At 39.5% G+C, this 24,804-nt stretch overlaps 1 protein-coding gene and 1 pseudogene across 1 annotated transcript; both read left to right on the forward strand.

Annotated features, from left to right (window-relative positions):
• Nucleotides 1-756, forward strand: LOC102872931 (annotated as a pseudogene).
• Nucleotides 757-22,143: 21,387 nt separating this feature from the next.
• On the forward strand, nucleotides 22,144-23,265 carry LOC102873339 (actin-related protein T1-like). The gene has a single exon (XM_006885104.1). The coding sequence runs from the start codon at nucleotides 22,144-22,146 to the stop codon at nucleotides 23,263-23,265; it is 1,122 nt and encodes a 373-aa protein (XP_006885166.1).
• The last annotated feature ends 1,539 nt before the right edge of the window (nucleotides 23,266-24,804 follow it).

The following is a 24,804-nucleotide window of genomic DNA, read 5'->3' on the forward strand; positions in this document are numbered from 1 at the left end:
ATGCCGCCCCTACCCCTTCACCACACATCCTCACCTGCTTCCATGCCGTGCCAGTCCAATTCCTGCTTTAAAGATGGCGTCCCCGCAGCAGTGCAGGCCCAGAAGCTTCTGTGAAGCCTGGTTCTCAGGTGGGGGCTCTTGATGGCCTGGGCCCAGGGAATTCAAGTCATTTCAGGGATATGGCTGAACCTCCAGGAATACCAGAACAAGAAACTGATGTTGGACAATGGAGTGTAAGTACAGAGATTCTTTGTGGCAGACATTGTAAAGGAGGCTCTCAAGGTGGCTAAGAGACTAAATGCAAAGGAAATTGTTTTAAAAGCTCTGATCTTAGCTGGAGGAAGAGGAAAAGTTATTTTCAACAGAAGATTGAAAGGAGGTGTTCATTTAACGAAAGACCCTAAAGTTTTAGGACTACTGGCTAAAGAGACAATTGGGTATAATCTAGCAACAAAGCAAACTCCAAAGGATGGTGTGAAGGTTAACAAGGTGATGATGGCCTAAGCCTCAGACACTTCCAGAGAAACCTACCTGGTCATTCTAGTGGATCGGTTCTGCAATGGCCTAGTCCTGATGGGCATTCCTGGGGGTTGGGGACGGATACTTGACATCGTTGAGGTGGCAAGTTCTTCTCCAGAACTTATTTTTAAGGAGAAAATGGACATTTTTAAAGGCATATAGGACAGCCAAGCTTAGCAAACGGCAGAAAATGTAGGTTTCCTTGGGCCTTTGAAAAATCTGCATTGCAGCATTTGATCAGAAGTAGAGGAGTGGTAAAAGGCACAACTTGTGGAAATGGACAAATCTGAGTTTGAATCCTGTAATTTCCAACTAGTACATCTGTGAATTTCTGTTTCCTCTTCTATAAATGGAGATAAGGACTACTCCTAGCTGAGAGGCTTGTTATGAAGATTTGTGCATTGATTGTGCAAGACTCTATTGCAGTACTCAGTGTCAGTTGTTATCAACAGTGCAAATTTCTTAGATGATTGCTATTATTGCTAAGGGGCCAATTGAGAACAAATATTAATGGCATCAAGGTGATATGTCACTGAAAGACTTTTCATGACAACTTGGAAACAGTTATCTTCTGATGTTAAAAATTAATAATAATGATAATAATAAGTGTTCACTAAGATGGTTAGGAAGAGAGTATGTTTTGAGTGTTAATAATCATGCACTATTTTAGGCCTGTCCATAAAACCTGGTTGTATCTTGTATCTCACAATTACATCAGAAGACAGTACTAAATATTGTTTCTTTCCCCCATGATTCAAATGAGCCACCTTAATCATCTGGGAACTTGTACATGTGTGTATCAGTAGCCTAGGGCCTGATGTAGTGTTCTAATTGTTTAGCTGGACACTGCTAGTCTAATAAAAGAGTAAATTTTGAAACAAACTAGAAACAATATCCACTTTATAAAACAGATTTCCACGGAGTCAGACATACCCTGTTTTTTCTGTACCTACTTATATAAATTCTGAAACCAATTGCTCCTCTGAAGGCCCTCTCACTACTCTGCCACTTGGTCTTCTAATTAATTGCAATAGTAATGTAAAACTCGTAGAAGCAGGTTCACGATCATGGTGTTTTAAAGGGTATGGAATACTATGCAGCACTGAACAACAAGGAACTCGGAAAACATTACACAACATGAGTAACCCTGGAGGACATTATGCTGGGTGAAATATCTCAGTTACAAAAGGACAAATACTGCATAACACCACTGTTATAAAGCAGGACTGACATGGGGGTTGGGGGAAACTAAGAAAAGAAGGATAAATAATGAACAATGCATTGGAACAGATGAAGCAAAGAACTGTTTCAAAGTAGTATATGTAGGCATTTATATATATGACAACAGTCCAGAATAAGAGTGGGCTGCAGGAGCGGGGGAGGGAGGAAATCGTGCAACAGTGAATGAATGAAAACCCAACTTTTCTATAAACATTTGTTAAAACTCAAAACCCAAAAAACCGTTAACAGGTTACAATTCCAGTTGGAATCAAGATACAGTTTTTCAGTCAGGAAAGCTCTCCAGCATGCTCCCAGACCCTTTAATTTTAACTTTGAGCCTCTAGGGTAGGGTTATCAAAATCTCTTATTCCTGCCAATTATGACTGTCTGCCATCCCCAAGTTCTCCAGCAAGGTTCAGAGAAAACCCTGAGTTCTGATTCTGTTGAGTAGCTTTCCCTCATCACCTGTCTCACATCAGTTTCTGTGTGCTGCTGCAGCTCTCATCTGGAGTTTCACTTGCCCAAGGATGTCTGGTCCAAAATGGATGTCCTGTTAAAATAGCCATGCAACTGGTGCCCCACCTCTCGGCACATCCTAGAGCAGAAGAAGTGCTATCCATAATCTAGCTCACGTCATGGGATCTCAGACACCTATTAGATGAGTTTAAAACTCTGAACTGACAGCGAATCCCAACACCAACCTTCTAAACCCCAATATAAACACCAAACTTCTGTACTCTACCACCAAACTTCTATACTCTAGCACCAAACTTCTGCTGGATTGGCAAATTATCCAGAAATTCTTGCCTCAAGTCACCATAGCCATGATAACAATTCACTTCCCTCTATGATTTGCCCTTTTTTTCTCTCTCCTATATTATTCCTCATAGATTTTTAGTTTACTGGGTGCTGAGGTTTTGCTTTGCCCCCTCCCCCAATTTTTCTTCTCTTCTGTTTTCTCTCTAACTTAGCTCTTTTCTTTCCCCTTGCTGGTCTTCTTTTGCACATACACATACATGCAGACACATGCATTCATGCGTGAGGGTATTTTAGTAAAATTCATTAATAAGCTGAAGGAATTCTAGGAACTTATCTGTTTGATGAATCATGTAATACCACAGGGTCCCATTAGCACATGGTAACCACATTCTTCACAGCACATAATCTAATAAATAAAAAATACAACAAATATATTTATGTAATTAATGCAAAAAAACCTCACAGAATTACTATCGTGGTTTTGGTGGATTATAATACTCAAGGGATGGGTAAACACAACAGCCTCTGTGATTTTGCTCTGAGAAATTAATGCTCATGAAAAAAGTTTTGATCTATTTCCTGTTTAGGATGTATGGTTGCATTCACATTTTACTCATTACTGCTAAATTTCTCTATCATTAATCACTTCATGATTATATTCTTCTGAGTATATAATACTTTTAAATGACCTGTATAGCTTAATTTTATCAGAAGAAACATGAAAAAATCTGTGTTTTTGTCCTAGAAATGTGTATCACGCACCTATTCCAAATAAATATATAAATATATACAACATAAATACTGAAGGTTCATGAGCAAAGTAAATAATTTGCTCTTTGCTACCAATTGAAAGTTTGGAGAAAGAAGAAAGGCCTGGCAATCTGTTTCCATAAATATTACAGTCTATGGAGGACAGATCTACAATGTAACATAGATTGCTATTATCTGGCTAGTTCAACACTAATACGTTTTTAAAATTAATTTTTCCTTATAATTCACCAAAAATTGTTGAAAACATTGTGTATCTATAATTTTAAAACAGCGAGTGGAAAATACAAACCATAAATCATACCGAAATTTTTACTTATTCATAAAATATTTGTTATGTGCCATCAAGTCACCTGCAACTCGTCATGACTCTGTGTACCATGACTCTGAACCATGCTATCTGAAGAGGAGAAAACCGGACATAGGAGCACAGTGCCTTGAGGATCTTTCTGAAAGGGCCAGAAAGAGTAAGAATAACACAACCCCTTACTGTCCTAGAGCAGAAAGCAGAACAGGAGCCCATAGCCCAGCCCCATGGTGCCTGTAGAACCCCACCAGCAGCAAGAGGTTTGTTGCTGATTCACAGTTACAGTATCAACAATGGTTTTATTAGGGAAGGAAATTGGAGAGTTGGGAGGCAAAAAAAAAAAAAAATCATCACAAAATCACCCAAAAGAAGTCTAAGTTTTACCCAACACTTCCAAGATACAACTCCTTAGTTAGTCCATGTTCTGGTTTTCATTTCGGCAAGCAGCTTTTCCTTCCATCGTCAAAGGCAAGAACAGCAAAATCCAGCTGTGCCCAGTACAAATGCAAGAAGCCTCAGGTCACACCTTGCCACCATTTGTCCACAGCAATGCCACAGTCTCTCCACCACCAGAGTCTCGCTCTCCCCAGGGTCTTGCTACCACAAGCCTTTCTTGCTTCAAGTCTTTCTTACCTCAAGTCGTTCTGTACAGTGTGGGAAACAATGCTTTCACTTAAGCTAGTCTCATGACTGATGCTGATTTGCAGGACTATATACCTGTAGTTAAAGTAGCAGGAAACCAGAGGGGGCTAACTAATGATTTTAACAAGCCAACTTTTAGAACAACACAACAACTGCTCTGTCCTGAGCCAGTCTCACTGCTTCTGACACACCTACCCCAACTACCCAGTTACTGTGTCAGTCCAACTTATCTAAAGTCTTCCGATCCTGCATTGTCCTTCCACCCTTCCAAGTGTGATATCCCTCTCCAAGGTCTGGTCCCTCTTCGCCACATGCCCAAAGTATGTGAGATACACCTTCAAAATCCTAGCCTCCAAGAGGAAACTTGGCTTCACCCTCTCAAATATAGACCTGTTTGTTCTCTTGGTAGTCCATATTTAATACTCTTCTCCAGCACCACAACTCAAAGGCATTAATTCTTTTGTCATCCTTAGTCATTGTCCATTTCTCTGATGCATAGCAAGCTTTTGCAAAGACCATGGCCTGGATCAGGTGCACATTGCTACCTTAATTGACATCATTACTCTTTTGTACTTTGGAGAGGTCCCTGACAGCAGAATTACCTAATGCAATTAGTCTTTTGATTTCCTGACTGTTGGTGCCAAGAATGTTGATTGTGGATCTGAGCAAGCTGAGATTGTTAACAACCTCAATCTCTTCTCCATCCATCACAGTTCTTCCAATTGGCCCAATGGTGAGAATCTTCATCTTGTTGATGTTGAGCTCCAATCCATATTGAATACTACAGTCATTGACCTTCTGCAGCAAAATGCTTCAGGTCCTCCTCAGTGTCTGCAAGCAAGGTTGTGTCATGTGTATAAACCCAGGTTATTGAAGAGTCTTTCTCCAATCTGGATGCCTCATTTCTCCTTATGAAGCCCAACTTTCTGAATTATCTGCTCTGTATATAAATTGAAAAGGTTTGGAAACAGGACGCATCTTTGACACATTCCCTTCCTGATTTTGAAACATGTAGTGTTTCCTTGCTCTGTTCTAAGTATAGGTTTCTTATGAGTACAGTCAAGTGTTCTGGGGTTCCCATTCTTCTCAGAATTAGCCACTTTTTGTTTTGGCCCACACATTCGCCTTTGCATAGTCAATTCAGGTAGACATTCCTCTAGTACTCTTTGCTTTCAGCCAAGATCCATCTAACATAAGTGATAATGTCTCTAGTGCCATGACCTCTTCTAAACCCAGGTAATATTTATGGTAGTTCTCTGTTAATGTACTGTTCCAATAATTGTTGGATAATTTTCAGTTGGATTTTGCTTGAATGTGATATTAGTAATGTTGGTTGATAACTTCGATGGAGGATTAACAGATTTGGGATGGAAGGGAGAGGGGAGCTGGATTAGCAGGTGAAAGGTTAATTAGGGTAAAGGGGAAATCAATAAGGATTTGATATGTTGTGACAAATAACATTGATCAACTGAAACTAATATTCTAAAGCAAAATGTACGTGACTGGTTGAATAAATACCATGACCAAAAATACTGATTGAAACTTTCACTTTGATATCTTTATTCTTTAATGTGTTGATTCTACCAAAGGGAATTGCATAATACACTTTATTTGTACTTTCTGACACTGAAGATAATGGAAAAGAATTTTAAAGCATTCATTGGGACACAATTTTTTAGAGGATAGAAGCCCAGTTAAATATTTAGGAATTACATGTTTCCATTTTGATTCTTGGCTCATTATTCAATTGAAATTAGCAATTTGATAATTTTCATCAAGATTAACATGGCAAAACTCTGCCTGCACTGTTGATCTGTGCCCAGCTGCTTGATATGCACCTTTGTTACCCTGCCCCTCCCTGGACCTGACCAGAGTTCCAACATCACTAGGGAGTAGATACATAAGGAGTGGGCAGAAATGGCCAGAGGCCTGAGAGGAGAGAGAGGTGCTGATGAGGTGGGGTAACTGAGAGAATGGAGGGGGATACTGGCAGGATGATGAAGTGGGAGAGGATCAGGGCACGCATGCTGCTGCGGGAAGGTGGGATGAATACCACATCTGTTAGCTGTGTCATCTGGAATGGTCTTTCTTCTGCTCTTTTGGGTAAAATGCTTGTCTGTCAGATACTGTTTTAAAGCTGAGCACCCAAAGTGAGATAGACCAGAAAGAATGATTAGCCATCCACTTCAGAAATAACGGGCCTTTGAAAACACTATACACAACAGAGCACACTTAGATTAGACTGGCAATTATGGCACCTGAGGCTGAGCCCTCATAATGTGAAACACAAAAAAGAAGAGTTGCAAGCAGACAAGAGTGATTGGAACACGGAATATAAGAAGAATGAAGGTTGGTCAATTGGACATTGTTAAGGAAGAAATGAAATGTATAAATATTGACATACCACACATTTTTGAAATGAGATGGATTAGTGTGGGGCATTTTTAATCAGACAATCACATAATCTACAAAGCCAGAAAAGAAAAGACGAGGAAAAACAGTTGCATTCATGTTGTTGTTATGTGCTGTCGAGTCGCTTGCGACTCATAGCAACCCTATGTACAACAGCCCTAATCCACTTCTGAAACAGCAGGCCTCTAAAAACCCTATGTACAACAGAACTCATGTAGAATAACAGAAAGGGCAACTGAGGTGGAGTTTTCAAGTATGGAAATACAAAGGAAGAGGAACAGTTGTAAGCAGACACTAGTGATTGGAACATGGAATGTGAGAACCATGAATGCAGGAAAATTAGATATTCTTTTTTTAAATTTCTTTATTTTTCATTTTAATGAACATCTACAGAGATTTTGGAATTCCATTCATTCATTGTTGCACCCCTCACCCCCCCCGTTTTCTCCTCTCCTTCAAACGCAAAAGAAAAACTCCCTCATTGGTACGCAATCCCCCCCCACATCCCCCAACCCCAAATATAATCCACTCTGCAACCCTCATTCCATACAAGTTATTCTTAAGGAAGAAATGGAACACATAAATATGACTTACTAGGCACTGGTGAGATGAGATGGACTGGAATGGGGAATTTTGAGTCAGATGACCATATGATATATTACTCTGGAGATGAAATGGTGAGGAAAAATGGAGTTGCTTTTATAGTTAAGAAAGTCATTTCTAGATCCATCTTTAAGTACAATATTGTGAGTGACAGGATAATATCCGTATGCATACAAGGAAGTCCAGTGAAGACCACTATCATTAAGATATATGCACCAACAACCAGAGCCAAGGAAGAGGAAATAGAAGATTTTTACCAACTTTAACAGTCGGAGATCAATCAAACATGCAATCAAGATGCATTGATAATAATGGGTGACTGGAATGCAAAAGTTGGGAACAGAGAAGAAGATTCAGTAGTTGGAAAACATGGACTTGGTGACAGAAATGGAGCTGGAGAGAGAATGATTGAATTTTGCACAATCAATGACTTATTCATTGCAAATACGTTTTTTAAGAGACATAAACACAGCTTATATACATGGATTTCACCTGATGGTATGCATAGGTTGAATTCATACTTAGACCATTTTCAGTTTCATCTTGCATGTTATTGTTATGTGCCATCGAGTCACCTGCAACTCATAGCAGCCCTATGTACAACAGCCCTAAACCCTGCTCTATCCTGTGCCAATCTTATGTCTCTGACACATCTATCCCCACTACCCCAGTGACTGAATCAATCCATCTCATTGAGGGTCTTCCTCTCCTGCACTGTCCCTCTGCCCTCCCAAGCATGATGTCCTTCTCCGAGGACTGGTCCCTTTTTGAAGCATGTCCAAAGTATGTCAGATGAAGCTTCAGAATCCTTGCCTCTAAGGTGCAGCCTGGCATCACCCTCTCCAGGACAAACCTGTTCGTTCTCTTAGCAGTCTATGGTATATCCAATACTCTTCTCCAACACCACAGCTCAAAGGCATCAATTCTCCTTCTGTCATCCCTAGTCAATGTCCAGCTCTCTGATGCATAGCAAATAATTGCAAAACCATGGTCTGTATCAGGTGCACCTTAGTCTCAGACTGATATCATTGTTCTTCAGTACTTTGGAGAGGTCTCTGACAGCAGATTTTCCCAACATAATGTGCATTTTGCAATACAATGTTATGAATTACAGGGTAACATCTGCACACATACAAGGAAGACCTATTAAAACCATAAAATATTAGGATGAAATGTGCAACTATCTGGAATCAGAAAATCAAGAGGCAGACCTGCTCAGTATTTCTTAAGCTGGAAGAATGTTGAAGAACAAATTCAAATCGAAAGTTGCAATACTTACGGATGCTATGAGCAGAATATTGAATGATCCAGGAAGCATTAAAAAAAAAAGATGGAAGGATTACACATAGTCACTACACCAGAAAGAACTGGCTGACAGTTTGCCAAAATAGAGTGCATGAAATGATGTGCTTCCTTTTAGAGAGAGGTAGATGTTGGAAGCAGGAGTGGCATCCACTTCCTAAACAACACGCCTCCGGAAACTCTATGAGCTTTGATAAATGTCAGTAGTTATAGAAAGGCTTCAGGCCTTTTGTTCATTAAAACATCATAAATTCATATGAATATTACCAAGTATACGTTGTGACATATGCTTACATGATGTCAGAATTTCAGAAGAGACTAGATGCAAAACTAGTGCAGAAAAAAGACAGTAGATAGGAGGGGGATAGTAGTGAATTTCATAAGTAAATCAACTTATAAGTGAATAGATAGCTAATGATGATTTTTCTCTCTTAATTCTCTATTTAAATATTCATGACCATTTTAAAACTTTACAGGGAAGAGTAATGAAATGTGAGACTACACACAACTAATCTGTCAGACACCAGCAGAAATTTTTACCAAAAAAAAATGCATATGAGACCCAGTTAAAATAAAGAAAACCTCTATGATATTTCTTCCCATTTTTATAATCAGGGGATATAGCTCCTATATTGTCAAATTAACTGGACTAAACCAGAACTTCTGAGGTATCTAAGCTAATTTGTTTCAGTGTACACCTCTCCTCTCACACATGCACCCTCAAGTATGTATTAATGCATCTCTTTCTCTATTATTCCGGTATAGTAAGTTCTCAGTCTTACTTACAGAGAACTGCGACTTGCTCTTTAATGCTGTGTAAATTTTCCCAGACTTTTGAGATGATTGAACTAATACCTCCTTGCAATAAATTCTTCATCACCATCCCTTTCACTTGCTACTTGTGCAGCTTTTAAATGTGAGAAAAGCCCTTGAGGTTTCTCTTGCACTAAAGTAAGGCTAAATAAGAAATATCATATTTATATAAAAAGTTGGCTTAAATGGACACTTAGGAATGGGTATCATTTATAACCTAGGGACAAGTCTATAGTTAATGGCATCTTCACTGGGTATACAAATATGCTATATACCCATCTCTCTTAAGTGCTAATGTACATAATACTTACAAAAAGGGCGTAAAATGAAGTATGTCCTTTAGGGGGAGATGATTACTCTCTGAAGAAACTCAGAACTCTGTTCAGCTATGTTATTTGGTGTAAAGGAGGGAAGGCTGTTATCTGCTGTCAGTAAATCTGATTCCCTCTGAACAGGATCATTAAGGGATATCCCTTTCCTGCAAGTTGGAGCTTTGGTGACATAGTCTGGAGGAAGTTGCAGTACTAACCCAAAGGCCATGTCTCTTTGGTGGTTCAAATCTACCAGCAGCTCCCTAGGAGAAAGATGGACAATCTGCCATATGGTTTACAACCTCAGAAACCCGCTGGTTCTGACTGAGTGGCAATAGATTTTGAGTTTCATTTCTTGCAAAAGGTTTGCCACTTTTATTACCACTTTGTACCTTTCACTCTCTTTTGTTATCTCTTCTCTCACCTGTTTTCTCTGTACATATTATTTGGTACATAGACATCATAGACATTATATCCTATTAGAGTTTAATTCCAGAGAGTGAAATTTAGATACTTTTCCTCCCAAGATGCAGAGTGTGCTTGGAAGTCTATTAACATCCCCCTGTAGATAGCTACCTTTGGAGAACTTAGGCTGCTGCTGATGTGTGTTGTTCTACTCATCCTTGCTCTGTTTATCCTTTGAATGATAAATGCCTAGTGATCACACCATTAGAACAGTGTCTAGTCTGTGCTTTGCTCCAAAACAATTTTTACTACAAATGTGTAAATGTAATACCCTTGCAATCTTAAACAAGCACTGACAGCATTGAGGAGTATAAAATCTGTGAACAGAACTACATTAAATACTTAAATATACCAAAATATGTTTGTGAAATAATTATATTCATTCTACATGCAGTTAAAACTTTGGCCAGTGAGAGCCACTTTGTGTTATTTGTTGATACATATCCTTTACATTTTTTAAATTTTCTATTAGTCTATTTACAAAATTCGAATACATTGTTTTTTAGAACAGATTCTTCCAATTTCTCTCACCCCCACCCATCAAATTGTACAACCCTATGATTAATCTCCCCTCCCCCTACACATACTTATCCCTCTGCTTCCACCCTCTGTCACCCCTCTTGGATCTTTATACTCATTCTACAATAATGGTTTTATACAATATTTATCTCCTTTACATTTTTAAAGGGCTTTTTTACTTCTACCTAAAATCTTGTGGTTTTGAAAGTTATCTGATGAATTTTCATAAATTGATGGATATATTAAACTTTTATTTAACTGGAAACCAGTTTGCTCCTTGGAGGCTAGGATTTTGAAACTCCATCTCACATACTCTGGGCATGTGGCCAGGAGGGACTGGTCCTTGGAGAAGGACATCATTCTTGGAAGGGTTAATGAACTGTGCAATGGCATTCAGAAAATTATTAAATGTTTTTACCTATAATAGAGCAAACTTTTATATCATTTAGGTTTATTCTATAAACTAGGTTTAAAATCTCAACTCGTTTATAATTAATTGTGAAACTTTACCTCCTTTGTTTGGGTTTTGTATACTATTTGCTTTTATATATGTATCCATTGATATGCATTCATATTTTCCTTTATTTTCAGTGCTACACAATATTCAATTATATTAATAAACTTTTGCTGATTCATCATCTTCTCAATAGAAAGATAGATAGGTTGTTTTCAGATTTTCACTCTAATAAATTATGCTGCAACACATTTGCTTATTTATGTATCCTTCAGGACACATGGGTGATTTTCTCTGATGTAAATTTGTGGAAAAGGAATTCAGTGATGATAAAAAAAATGTATAGTCATCTTAAATTTCACTAGACCTTGACAAATTGCACTCCAATGGCCTTATTACAAATTTTACTTCACCATATAATATACAAGACTTTGTGTTTCCAAGAACTTGATATTATTAGATATTTTGTTTTACCAACCAAAACATCTGAGATGCTTTATACATTGTTTTATTTACCATATCCTATTGCTAGTTAATTACAACATCTTTTCATACATCTTTTTTCTTTTTCATTTTTCCCCTTCCCTACTTTTCATTAGTTTTTAAGCAGTTTTTTTTCTTGATTTCACCAGATTGCTTTTGTATACTCTTTCTACATTTTTAATTTTTCCTCTTTGTATTTTTCTGATTTTTAGAATGTTGTGTGGGAGAAGGATGGGCAATTTCATCCCATTTACTGAACTGCCTCTGAAAACCCACAAGAGTTATGGGTCAGTTCCAACTCGAGGACACACAGCAACATTTATATTTAATGTAGTTATATAAAATTTAGCTCATACAATTGCATTTTAATTACTTTTGTGACTGTGACAATTGGAAAAAAGTACTACAGCATTTAATATGGCTTTTCCCCGCTCCCCCTCTCCCCATCCCGTCCAGAGGTCCCTAGGGAGTTTTGCTGCTAGCCCAAACACAGTGCCTTTTTGATCATTCAGATTCACCTGCTGCTCTATGGGAGAAAGATGCTTAATCTCATGTCATGCCACTTACAACCTCAGAAAACCTGCTGGAGGGTCAGCTATGAGTTTGTTCCCACAGGACAGAAATGAGCTCAAGGAACGTTTGGTTTGGTTTGATTTTCCCCAGAGAGTTCTGATGTCTTGTAAAGAGTTATGCAGATAACCCAAAGGCTTCATACCGCTCACAGTTGGAATCCACCAACAGATGTAAGAAAGAATGCTCAGTAATCTCTCATTGTGATTTAGAGCCTCAGTAACCTGTCTTTATGAGTCAGAACCAACTTGAGTGCAGTTCATTTGAGTTTGAAAATTTTTGTTTGCTTTACTTTCAGTATAAGATTCTTTTCATCCTCAAAGAGGCCCAAATTAATAAATCCCACTGCCATGAGTTTATTCTAACTCAGAGCAACTCTAACAAGACACCACTGCCCTGTAGACTTCTCAAGATTATAAATCTTTACAGGAGGAAACAGTCTCATCTCTTTCCCATAGAGTACCTGATAGTTTTGAACTATGTACTTTGAGGTCAGTCAGCAGTCAAGCAGTCTTGTTCATTACACCTTCAGGATTGCCAAATGTGCTTCAGTGGTGGTGGAGGTGGTGCTGCTGGCAGGTCAATTCTATCTCATAGTGACCCCATATGGAACAGAAGAAACCTCTGCTCAATCTTGTACCATTCTCACAATCTGCTGTGCTCAAGCACATTGATGCAATCACTGTGACAAGTCATCTTACGTAGGTTCTCCTGTCTTTCTCTGACCCTCTAATTTTCCAAACACAATGTTCTTCTCCAAGAACTTGATCATCCTGGTAATATGTTCAAGGCATGTGGGGCAAAATCTGGTCATCCTTCCTTCTAGGGTGCACCATGGCTTTACTACTATTTCTTTTTTTTTTTTTTTTACTTCTTTTAAGAGATTTATTTATTTATTATTTTGGGAGTCCATAGCATATTAGATAATTTTTTCCTACCACCACAATTAAAGAAGCATCACGCTTTCAATATTTGTTGGCCACTTTGGCATGTATATGATACAGTAACTGTGGCAATGGGGGTTAGTGTGTCAGAATTAGTGACACTGGCTCAGGACAGGGCAGGGTTCAGAGCTCTTATTCATAAGGTCACTATGGGTCACAGGTGACTCGATGGCATATACCAACAACATGAAGCAAATAAGAATATTGTAGTTCCTATGAGGCACACCTTAGTCTTGAAGGTGATAACCTTGATCCTTAGCTCTTTAAAGGGATCTGTGGCAGCATATTTGTTAAAGTATGTTGCTTGACTTCTTGACTGCTGCTTCCCATAGGTGTTCTCTATGGATCCAAGAAAAATTAATTTTTTTTCTCCTCCATCTTTGTGAAGATTTTTTGTTTTCTTTATGTTGAGTTGTGATCCATCCTGAAAGCTACAGTCTTTGGACTTCAAATCTTCGGTGTTTTCTTTAAGCATGTTTGGATCATCTACATACTGCAGGTTGTTTGTTGATGAAGCTGCTTCCAATCCTGCTGCCACATTCTTTTACTACTATCTAGTCGTCGTCGTTACTGTGCATCAGAACCTACCCATAGCTGACCATATGGTGGATTTTCAGAGGCACTTAATAGCACAGGAGGAGATTGTCTGTCTTTCTTCTGCAGAGTGGCTGGTAGCCTCGAACCACATGCCTTCAGGATTGCAGCACAACTTCTTGACACTAGGCCACCAGATCTCCCTATCTGGTCTAGTACCTTGAATTATTTACTCAGCATACAGTTTGCATAAGTAAGACAAAAGGATATAAAATTAATAAACACGTCAAACTATGTAATATCCCCTCAACCAGATGGATTGGCACAGTAACTGTAATGATGGGCTTGAGACTGTGTCAGAGATTGTGAGGATGGCACAGGACAGGACAGGGTTTGGATCTATTGTTCAGTGAGTCCCTATGAGTTGTACTCATCTTGACGGCACCTAACAACAACAGTTTGTTGTTTTATTTTTATTTATCCCCTTGTTTTATTTGAATATCTGCCTCTAGGTCTAGGCACAAGTTCTGTAAAAGTATAATTAATTCTTCTGTATTTCCCACTTCTTTCACTGTTATCCATAATATAATCCATACAGTCAAATATTTTTGCATGGTCAAAACAAAAGTACATTTCTTTCTGTTATTCTCTGCTTTCAACCAAGGGATACATCTCATCTTAGCAATGCTATATGCATGCCTTGTTCCACAGTCAATTAAGCTTGGGCTTCTGGCAATTAAAGATAAATGTACTGCTTCAATAATTTTTTGAAAGTCAGGTTTTTATTTAACAAAAGTTTCCAGAAATACTGGGTTTTCATTCATTCATTATTTCATGTCATTCATTCATTATTTCATGTCTCCTCTCCCCTCTCTTATTCCCCACCCCCACTCCTGGTCCAATTTGCAATCCCCTTTTGTTTCAGTTGTTGTCATACATATAATATCTAGTTATATATTCCTTTCAAATAGTCCTTCCCCTCATCTGTTCCATTGCAGCATTCATTATCTATTATCTATTATCTGTTTCTATTCTTCCCCCAACACTCCATGACATTTCTATTTTATAACAGTGTAACAGTGTTTTTATGCAATATTTGTCCTTTTTTACTGAGATATTTCACTCACCATGTTTTCCAGGCTCACCCATATTGCATAATATTTTATGAGTTCATTGTTTTTAATGCTGTGTAATATTCCATTATGTGAATGTACCATAGTTTTTCCATCCATTCATTTTTGGATACGCTTTTGATTCAGCAATATCATATTTGTGTGTCTTTAATGATATTGTTCTATATATTCTTCATTCTGTTGGATCACCTTTTGGGGAATGATCACACATATGGGTCTCTTACAGTCAATTGCTCAAATAGTTGACTTCAAACTGTCTTGACATTGAACACATCCAATATTACATACATTTGTTGAAATACTTCAATTGATCTTTCAGTTCTTAAAACCTTGCTTGGTTAAAAAACAAAACAAAACCTTGCTTGGCTCCTTTTTAATGTTTGTTGATTGATTGTGTTTTATATAATCATTCATACTCATTCTTTTTACATAATTAATTACTGTTGATCTATGTCTATTATCAGCTTACACTTGATTGCTAACACAACTAGAAACCCCCAAACAGTTTACCCCAGCTTTCAAGTAAATCACAAACACTTACACACCAGGATCCATCCATGTCAAGCTAAAGGCTCACTCACAGGTAAGACCAGATCAACTTAAATACAAAGGCTCACCCACCAGATCCTGTTTGCCTACACAAGAGGCTTCCCACCCAAGCTGTTACTATTTATGATCACTTTCTGTACATCTGGGAGCTGGACAATTAATAAGGGTAACAGAAAAACAATTGACGCCTTTGAGCTATGGTGTTGGAGAAGAGCACTGAATGTCCCATGGACGGCCAAGAGAATGAACAGATATTTCTTGGAAATGGTACAGCCAGAGTGCTCTTTGGAGGCAAAAATAATGAGACTTCACCTCACATACTTTGGACATATTGCTAAGAGGTGCTATTCCTTGGAGAGTGACATGATGTTGGGATGGGTGGAGGGTCGGCAAAGGAGAGGAAGACCCTCAATTGGGTGGATTGACATGGTGACTGCTGCAATGAGCTTTTGTGTGTCAGGAAGTGTGAAGATGGAGCAGGACAGGGTTCAGATCTTTTGTTCATAGGGTCACTATGAGTCATACTTGACAGCACCTAACACAACAACAGTAACAGCAACATGCCTATTATCATTATGGACTCTATGAAGAAGAATATGACATCAGGATTGGAGAAAAACTAATGAATAACCTTCATTATGCTGATGACGAAACCTTGCTCAATGAAAATGAGGAGGACTTGAAACACGCACTTGCTGCAAAAGATCAAAGCCTTCAATATGGCTTGCATCTCAAGGTCAAGTAAACAAAAATTCTCAGCACTAAACCTACAGTACCATCATTATAAATAAATAGAGAAAAAATTGAAACTGTAAATATAGTTGTTGCCAGCAATCAGGAGATCAGGAATTTATTGTCCTGGAAAGTCTATAGTCAAGGACTTCTCCAAATTATTGAGAAGCATTACTGTTAATTGGAGGGCTAAGATACACCTAATTCAAGCCTGGGGCTCTTCAATTACTTGCTATGCATCTGAGGGCTAGAAAATAAATAAGGTTGACAGGAAAATAGGCAATGCCTTTGAGTCATGTTGTTGGATTAGAATAACCCATGAAACAAAGAAATAAGTCTTGGAGAAAGTGCAGCCAGAGTGTTTAGCTTGTTGCTACGATAGGCTGTTCATTGGAGAGGGACATCCAACTTGGAAAGATAGAGGGATAGAAAAATAGAAGAAGATCCTCAACCAGGTAGATTGACACAGTGACAACAGCATTTGGCTCAAGTGTGTTAGAGATTGTGAGGATGGCACAGGATACGGCAGGGTTCATATCTGTTTATAGGGTTGCTATGAGTCATATTCAACTTGATGGTACCTAACAACAACAACAAAAACCAACAACAACATGTTTTATCACTCCATCTTTTCAAATCCCTATTGAATCTTTCCTAATTCTTCATCCCCTGAGCCCACTAACCTTTGCTATTCTAGTTAATTTCTTCCTTCCCCTTTTTTGCCCTCCATTCTCTTCTTCTTTACTTCGTCAAATAGTTCAGTATTGGCCAATTTTCTATGGCACAGTGACTGTATTTATCCAGTCTTCTTTTTGTGCTTCCTGTACCATTCAATATTCTTCCTATATAATATTTTAAAGGTCTCAGTATTTTAGTTGTTATTGTAACAAAAGTTTACAGAAAACTTGAATTTTCGTTCGTTTAGTTTTGCACATTTTCCTCACTACCCCCCAGTTCTTCCTGGTTCCCACCTTCTGCATTCCGGTCTCCCATTATTATTAATGCACCTTGGTTGCCTGCTTGATTGATTTCTGACTGCAACAGTTGGTGGAAATCATCTATTTCCTCTTCTTTGGCTCTGGTTGTTGGTGTATAAGTTTGAATGATACTAGTATTAACAGGTCTTCCTTGTATGCATATGGATATTATCCTGTTACTCACAATATTTTATTTCAAGGTAGATCTAGAAATGGCCTTTTAAACTATGAAAACCACCAAGTTTTTCTCATGTTTTCATCTCCAGCATAGTAGATCATAATGACTGTCTGATTCATAATGTCCCATGCCAATCCATCTCATTATGCTAATACCTAATATGTCGATATTTAAGAGTTCCATTTCTTTCTTAAAAATGTCCAGGTTTCCTACATTCATGCTTCTCACATTCCATGTTCCTGTCATTCATTTCTGCTTATGACAGTTCCTCCTCCTTTGTGTTTCCAAATTTGAGGGCTCAGCCTCAGTTGCCATATCTGTTAGTCCAAGTGGGCTCTACTGTATATAGGGGTTTCGAAGGCCTCTTATATTTTGGAAGTGGATGGCTAATTCTTCTTCCTAGTCTATCTTAATTTAGATACATAGTTTTAGAACAATATCTGACGGAAAAGGAGTATACAGAGTCACTGTACCAAAGGTAATTGGCTGACACAAAAGAATTTAAAGAAACAACATATGATCAAAAGGCAATTGTGACAAAGGAGGAAGTTCAGGCTGCTCTGAAGGACTTAGCAAAAAATAAAGCTGCCGGAACCGATGAAATACCAATTGACATATTTCAACAAACAGACGCTAGCCTGGATGTACTCACCAAGTTGTGCCAAGAAATCTGGAGGACAACTACCTGGCCAATTTACTGGAAGATAAATATATTTATTCCCATTAAAAAAAAAAGTGACCTAACAGAATGTGGAAATTATTGAACAATATCTCTAATATTACACAGTAGCAAAATCCTGCTGAAAATTATCCAGAAATGACTGGAACATTGACAGAGTACTACTAGAAATACAAGCTGGATTTAGAGGTCGTGGCATTAGGGACATTATTGCCAATGTCAGACGGATCTTGGCAGAAAACAAAGAGTAATGGAGGGATGTCTATCTGTGTTTCATTTACCATGCAAAAGCATTTGACTGTGTAGATCATAACAAATACTGCCTAAGCTTGGGGAGAATGGGAATCCCAGAACACTTGATTGTGCTCATGCAAAACCTATACTTGGACAAGGAAGCAGTCCTCAGAACAGAGCAAGGAAATGCTGCATAGTTCAAAATCAGGAAAGGAATGTGTTGGGGATGCATCCTATCTCTGTACTTTTTCAAACTACATGCCGAACAGATCATCTGGGAAGCAGGGCTTAATGAGGAGGAACGTGGCATCAGGATTGGAGGAAGATTCACCAACAACCTATGTTACACAGATGACACAACCTTGTTTGCTGAAACTGAGGGGGCCCTAAAGTGCTTGCTGCAGAAAATCAAGGACTGTAGTCTTCAATGTGAATTGAAGCTCAACATAAAGAACACCACTGGGCCAATTTTCAGCACCATGATAGACGAATAGATTGAGGTTGTTAACAATTACAGCTTGCTCAGCTCCACAATCACCAAACACCCTTAACACTAACAGTTAGGAAATAAAAAAGATGAATTGCACTGGGAAAATCTGCTGTCACAGACTTCTCCAGGGTACTAAAAAGCAACGATGTCAGTTTAGAGATCAACGTGCATCTAATCAAGGCCATGGTCTTTGCAATTACTTGCTATAGGACAGAGGGCTGGACAATGATTAAAGATGATAGAATAAGAGTCTATACTTTTGAATTCTAGTTCTGGAGAAGAGTCTTGAACATACTGCCAAGAAAACAAATAGTTCTTTCTTGAAGAGGGTGAAACCAAATTTCTTCTGGAGGCTAGAATTTTGAAGCTTCATCTCACATACTTTGGGCACATGGCCAGGAAAGACTGGTCCCTGGAGAAGGACCCTGGAAGGGTGGAGGGACAGCACAGGAGAGGAAGACCCCAGATGAGATGGATTGATACAGTAACTGAGGAAATGGGGGTTGTTGTGTCAGAATTATTGAGACTGGCACAGGGCAGACTTCAGAGCTTCTGCACGTAGGGTTGCTATGGGCCCATAACAACAACACCCCAGTTCATTTTTTTAAGAAATCATTTATTGTTGCATAATTTCCTCCTTCCCCCAGTCCACATTTCTTTGCATCTCTTATTTTGAACTGTTGTCATACGAATAATGCCTAATCATATATCCCTTTTAAACAGTTCTTTCCTTCATCTGTTCCAATGCAGTGTTTATTATTTATCCCCTCTTTTCTTAGTTTCTGCTAACCCCCATGTCAGTCCTATTTTGTAACAGTGGTGTTATGCAGTATTTGTCCTTTCTATTTCACTCAATTTAATGTCCTCCAGGGTCACCCATGTTGTTTTATGAGTTCCTTTTTTCAGTTCTGTGTAGTATTCCCCTGAGTGAATAAACCGTAGTTTTTCTATCCAGTACTTTGCTGAAGGACACTTAGGTTGCTTCCATCTCTTTGTTATTATGAACAGTGCAGTAATCAACATGGGTATGCATATATCTGTTTGGGTGGCAGCTCTGGTTTCTTTAGGATATATTCCTAGTATTGGAATGCCTGAGTAAAATGTTATTTCTATTTCCAACTTTTTGAGAAAGTGCCATATTGCCTTCCATAGTGGTTGTACCTTTTTACATCCCAATTAATTCTTAATATACTCAAAAACATTGTTTTCTTCTGTTCTTTCAACTTGAGAAATTGCATGTGTGCTCTTCCCTTTGGATTTCTAAGCCCAGTTTTTTTGGCACATTGCATAATATCATGATTTGTATTTTTGAAATGTTGTTGTTGTTATGTGCTGTTGAGTCACCTGCGACCCATAATCCTCTGAGCACTGCTCTGTCCTGAGCCAGTCTCATGAATTCTGACACACCAACCACATTGCCCCAGTCCCTGAGTCAATCCATCTCATCTGGGTTCTTCCTCTCCTACACTGTCCCTTCACCCTTCTGAGCATGATGTCCTTCTCCAAGGATCAGTCCTTCCTGGCCATGTGCCCAAAGTATGTAAGATGGAGCTTCAAAATCCTAGTCTCTAAGGAGAAACTTGGTTTCACTCTCTCAAACACAGACCTATTTGTTTTCTTGACAATCCATGCTCAAGACTTTTCTCCAGCACCACAACTCAAAGGCATTGATTCTTCTTCTGTGATCACTAATCATGGTCCAGCTCTCTGACACATAGCAAGTAATTGTGAAGACCATGGCCTGGATTGTTGTTGTTATGTGTCATCAAGTCACCTGAGAGTCATAGTGACCCTATGTACAGTAGCGCTAAATCCTGCTCTATTTTGTGCCACTCTCACCTTCTCCCAACACACCTACCATTATTACTCTAGTCATTGAATCAATCCATCTCATCGAGGGTCTTCCTCTCCTGCACTGTCCCTTTACCCTCCAAAGCATGATGTCTCTCTCTAAGGACTGGTTTATCCTTGCAACATGCCCAAAATATGTCAAACAAAGCATCAGAATCCTTACCTGCAAGGACCAACCAGGCTTCATCCTCTCCAGGATGAACTTGTTTGTTCTTCTAGCAGTCCATGGTATATTCAATACTCTTCCGCAACACCACATATCAAAGGCACCAATTCTCCTTCTGTTATCCCCAGTCATTTTCCAGCTCTCTGACACATAGCAAGTGATTGCAAAGACCATGGACTGTATCAGGCACACGTTAGTCTCCAGCGTGACATCGTTGCTCTTCAGTACTTTGGAAATATCTCTAATCACAGACTTTCCCATTGCAATAAGTCTTTTAATTTCCTGGCTGCTGGTGCCAAGAGTGTTGATTGTGAAGCCAAGCAAACTAAAGCTGTTAACAATCTCAATCTCTTTACCATCCATACTGATGCTGCCAACTGGTCCAGTGGTAAGAATCTTTGTTTTCTTGATATTGAGCCTCAATCCATATTGAAGGCTGCAGTCCTTGACCCTCTGCAGCAAGCGCTTCAGGTCCTCCTCAGTTTCAGCAAGCAGAGTTTTGTCATCTGCATAACTCAGATTGTTGATGAACCTTCCTCCAATCCTGATTCTACATTTCTCCTCATATAACCCAGCCTCCCTTAATTTCTAGACTGACATCATTGCTTTTCAGCACTCTGCATAGGTCCCTAACAGCACATTTTCACAGTGCAATTCATCTTTTGATTTCCTTATCGCTGATGTTAAGAGTGTTGATTATGAGACCAAATAAGCTATAACTGTTAACCACCTCATTCTCTTCTCCATCTACCATGGTGCTGCAAATTAGCCCAGTGGGGAGTATCTTTGTCTTCTTTATGTTGAGCTTCAATCCATATTGAAGACTACAGGCCTTGACCTTCTGCTGCAAGCACTTCAGGTCTTTTTCAATTTCAGCACCAAGCTTTTGAACTACCTTTTGAAATCTTATGGTCAGCTCTTCATTATATCTTCCTTTCAGTTTTGCATCTTTTGGTTCTAGAATGAGTTTCAGTGCCTCTTCTGACACCTATTTTGGGTCTATTAGAAAAGAAAATATCGTTTGGAACTGAGTTGCGAGCATGACCACTCTGACTTGACTGTGTGTCTGGTGCTTTGTGCCACCTCTTTGTAAAGGGAAGTGTATTTTTATCACTTTCCGAATAGTACCTCAGCTGTGTAGAGAAAGAGAGTCTGTGGGACCAACCCAAAACTGGAGAGTCCTTCCTCTTCTTTAAGGATACTCTACTTGGGTTCACAGGTTTAGTTACATGAGTTGTACGTAGGTGTAGTTTATCTTTCCCTGCTTCATGTCTCATGAGGTAGGATGTGCCAGTGCCCTACCCTTTTAAGGTCACTCTTGAGTTTCAGTGAAAAATTGTTGCCTAGTTACTTTGTGACCTACTTGACCACAGTCCCTGAAAAGCTCATTTCAGGTTTGGGGGCACATGAAGGGAGAACAAATTCATGAAATGAAGGTAGAGCTTTCTTGGGGATAGGGTTCACTTGCCGACTCTACCTAAGGTACAATCTGAGCACTGGGGAATCGTGTGACCTGTAAGCTTCCTTTATGCCCAACATACATTTGATAGACTCTGGTGCGATAATTTTTGATAATGGATCTGGAGTCTGTAAAGCAGGTTTTTCTGGAGAGAAAAAACCCCTTCACACCCTCCGTTCTGTTGTGGGGTATCAAGAACCAGGCTTTTGTTTGCCAAGAGACTACTGTTTGGGGGATGACGCCTTGCGCAAGCATATAGCTGTTCGCCTGCACTACCCCATTGAATATGGACTAGTCTTGGGCTGGGATGGCATGGAAAAGATATGGAGGGAATTCTTTGAGTGCAAGCTTCATGTGATACCCAGTGAATGGCCTGTGCTCATGACTGAGCCCGCCTTGAACCCCAGGAGTATTCGTCAGAAGATAGCAGAGATAATGTTCGAGACCTTCAATGTGCCTTCCTTCTATCTGTCCAACCAGTCAGCTTTATCACTTTATGCCTCTTCCTGCCTCACAGGCCTGGTTGTAGAAAGTGGGTATGGCATCACTTGTACTGTCCCAGTCTTTGAGGGTTACCCTGTGCGCCAAGGTGTCACCAAGCTCTACATAGCAGGGAGAGACCTTACAGAATATCTCGCCCAGCTCCTGCAAACCACTGGATATGCAAACTCCTACATAGGTGACAGGGGTGTGGTGTGTGACATCAAAGAGAAGCTGTGCTATGTGGCCTTTGATAGAGAGAAGGAGATGAAGAAGAAGCGTGAAGAAGTCCAGAAAGGATACAGTTTGCCAGATGGGTCTGTTATCTACATTGGTGATCACCTGTACCAGGTTCCTGAAGTTCTATTTGAACCTCGCCTACTAGGTCTTGACAACCCTGGAATCTCAAAAATGGTGGCCACCAGCATCTTTAAGTGTGACTTTAGAATGCAAAGGAAACTTTTTGCAAAGATTATGCTGACAGGAGGAAACACCATGTTCCCTGGAATGGAGGAACGCCTCTTGAAAGAGCTGGAACAGTTGTCTTTTAAAGGGGCCCCCATCAAGATCATGGCTTCTCCTGACAGGATTTTCTCTGGGTGGACTGGTGCATCCATAATGACTTCTCTAAGCACATTCAAGAGGAGGTGGGTCACCTCTGCTGAATTCAAAGACTTTGGACCATCTATAGTGCAGAGAAAATGCTTATAGAGCTCCCAGAGGACAAGAGAGTACAACAGGAGCCTTGGAACTCAGCGTCACCAGCGGCAAGTGAGGAGGTATCAGATCTCAACACCATTCTCAATTAAAAAAACAATATGGTTGCCCTTTCTGACCTTGGTTCGTTCTTGGTGGCACCAGAATAATTTCTGACCCTGGTAGTGAATCTTTCAGCGGTTCAACTAATGTTTTAATGAGTCTATTCCTCCTTTTTGAGTAGTTCATTTTATAAGTTGTCTTGTGAAAACCATTGTTGGCATATATGCTGAGCATGTCACATGTCGATTGTTGTCAAAGTATTGCTTACAGCTTATACCCCATCACTTGATCCTACAAGGGTGCTTGAATCTGGAGATATTTTCCAAATTACTGGCCATAATATTGGATTTGTAACTCCCACCGTTAGAAAGGTAACATAAGTTTAGGTAACCTTCTTCAAGGCCTTTCAATTTATTGTCATCTAGTGGGAAAAGACTCATAGCTGACCCTCCAGTGATTTTTTAAGAGAATGTAAATCATATGAAAGGAGACTGCTGCTCTTTCTCCAACAAAGCAGCTGGTAGATTCAAACCACTGGCTTTTGAGTTGGTAGGGTAACTACTGACCAACATGGCCACCAGAGGTCCCTCTTCAAGTTGTGTAGAAGGGGAATATATTTGTTCTTAGGAGCACACGGTTGACCCTGCTTTTGCCAATATACTGAACTATATAAAAGACAATACATTTGTATGGGGTCCAGAGTATTAGAACATATTTCTGCACTGCAAGAGATACTTTTGCTTGGCCCAAGTGATTTAGTAAATCCCATGATATTAGTTAGAGTTATTGGTGACAGGAATTTCTTCTGGACTGATGGGTCCCTAAGGACATTCTGTACACCTTGGGTGATGCTCCTGTCAGTTGAAGAGGTAGGTCCAGGCAGGTCATCTTGTCGTGGACAACACATTCTGTTAGAAGATAGGGAATGTGTGCCTCAAAATGTAGGTATGACTCCCTGTACTATACTCACCAGGATATCCAGACAGGGCTAATTGATGGCAATCCAGAAATTGTCCAGTGGCATGGTCCCCAGTCACAGATGATGCTTCTTTTAGTGTAAGGGATAGCTGCAAGCAGAAGCCATTCAATGTGATTAAGTCCTGCCAGTCCTAGGAGATTGAGAGACTGTGCCTCAAAATGTGGGTGCTGCATACACTATCTGCCACCAGATTCACAATGGCATGTGTCTGACTTCAGTCTGACCAGATTGGCATACAGATGAGTATTGCCGGGCACGTGGCGCGTGGTAATGGGGTTTGCCAGTCTTCTGATCACCAGGAGGACATAAGAGAAAAATGAAAGCTTCCTGATTGTCTGCCCACTAACTATAGGAGTGGTGATTGATTAATTTTCAAGATTCCTAGCCTAAATGGAAAGCTTTGTGCAAGATTTCAAAGTGCCTGTGCTATGTCAAGGGAGACTTTGTGGCATGGTATGCTTGCCTGCTACCTGAAAAGTTTGCAATTTGAATTTACTAGCTACTCTATAGAT

Source organism: Elephantulus edwardii, unplaced genomic scaffold (genome assembly GCF_000299155.1).
Source record: "Elephantulus edwardii isolate Elephantulus edwardi_28Jun2011 unplaced genomic scaffold, EleEdw1.0 scaffold00040, whole genome shotgun sequence".
Classification (NCBI taxonomy): domain Eukaryota; kingdom Metazoa; phylum Chordata; class Mammalia; order Macroscelidea; family Macroscelididae; genus Elephantulus; species Elephantulus edwardii.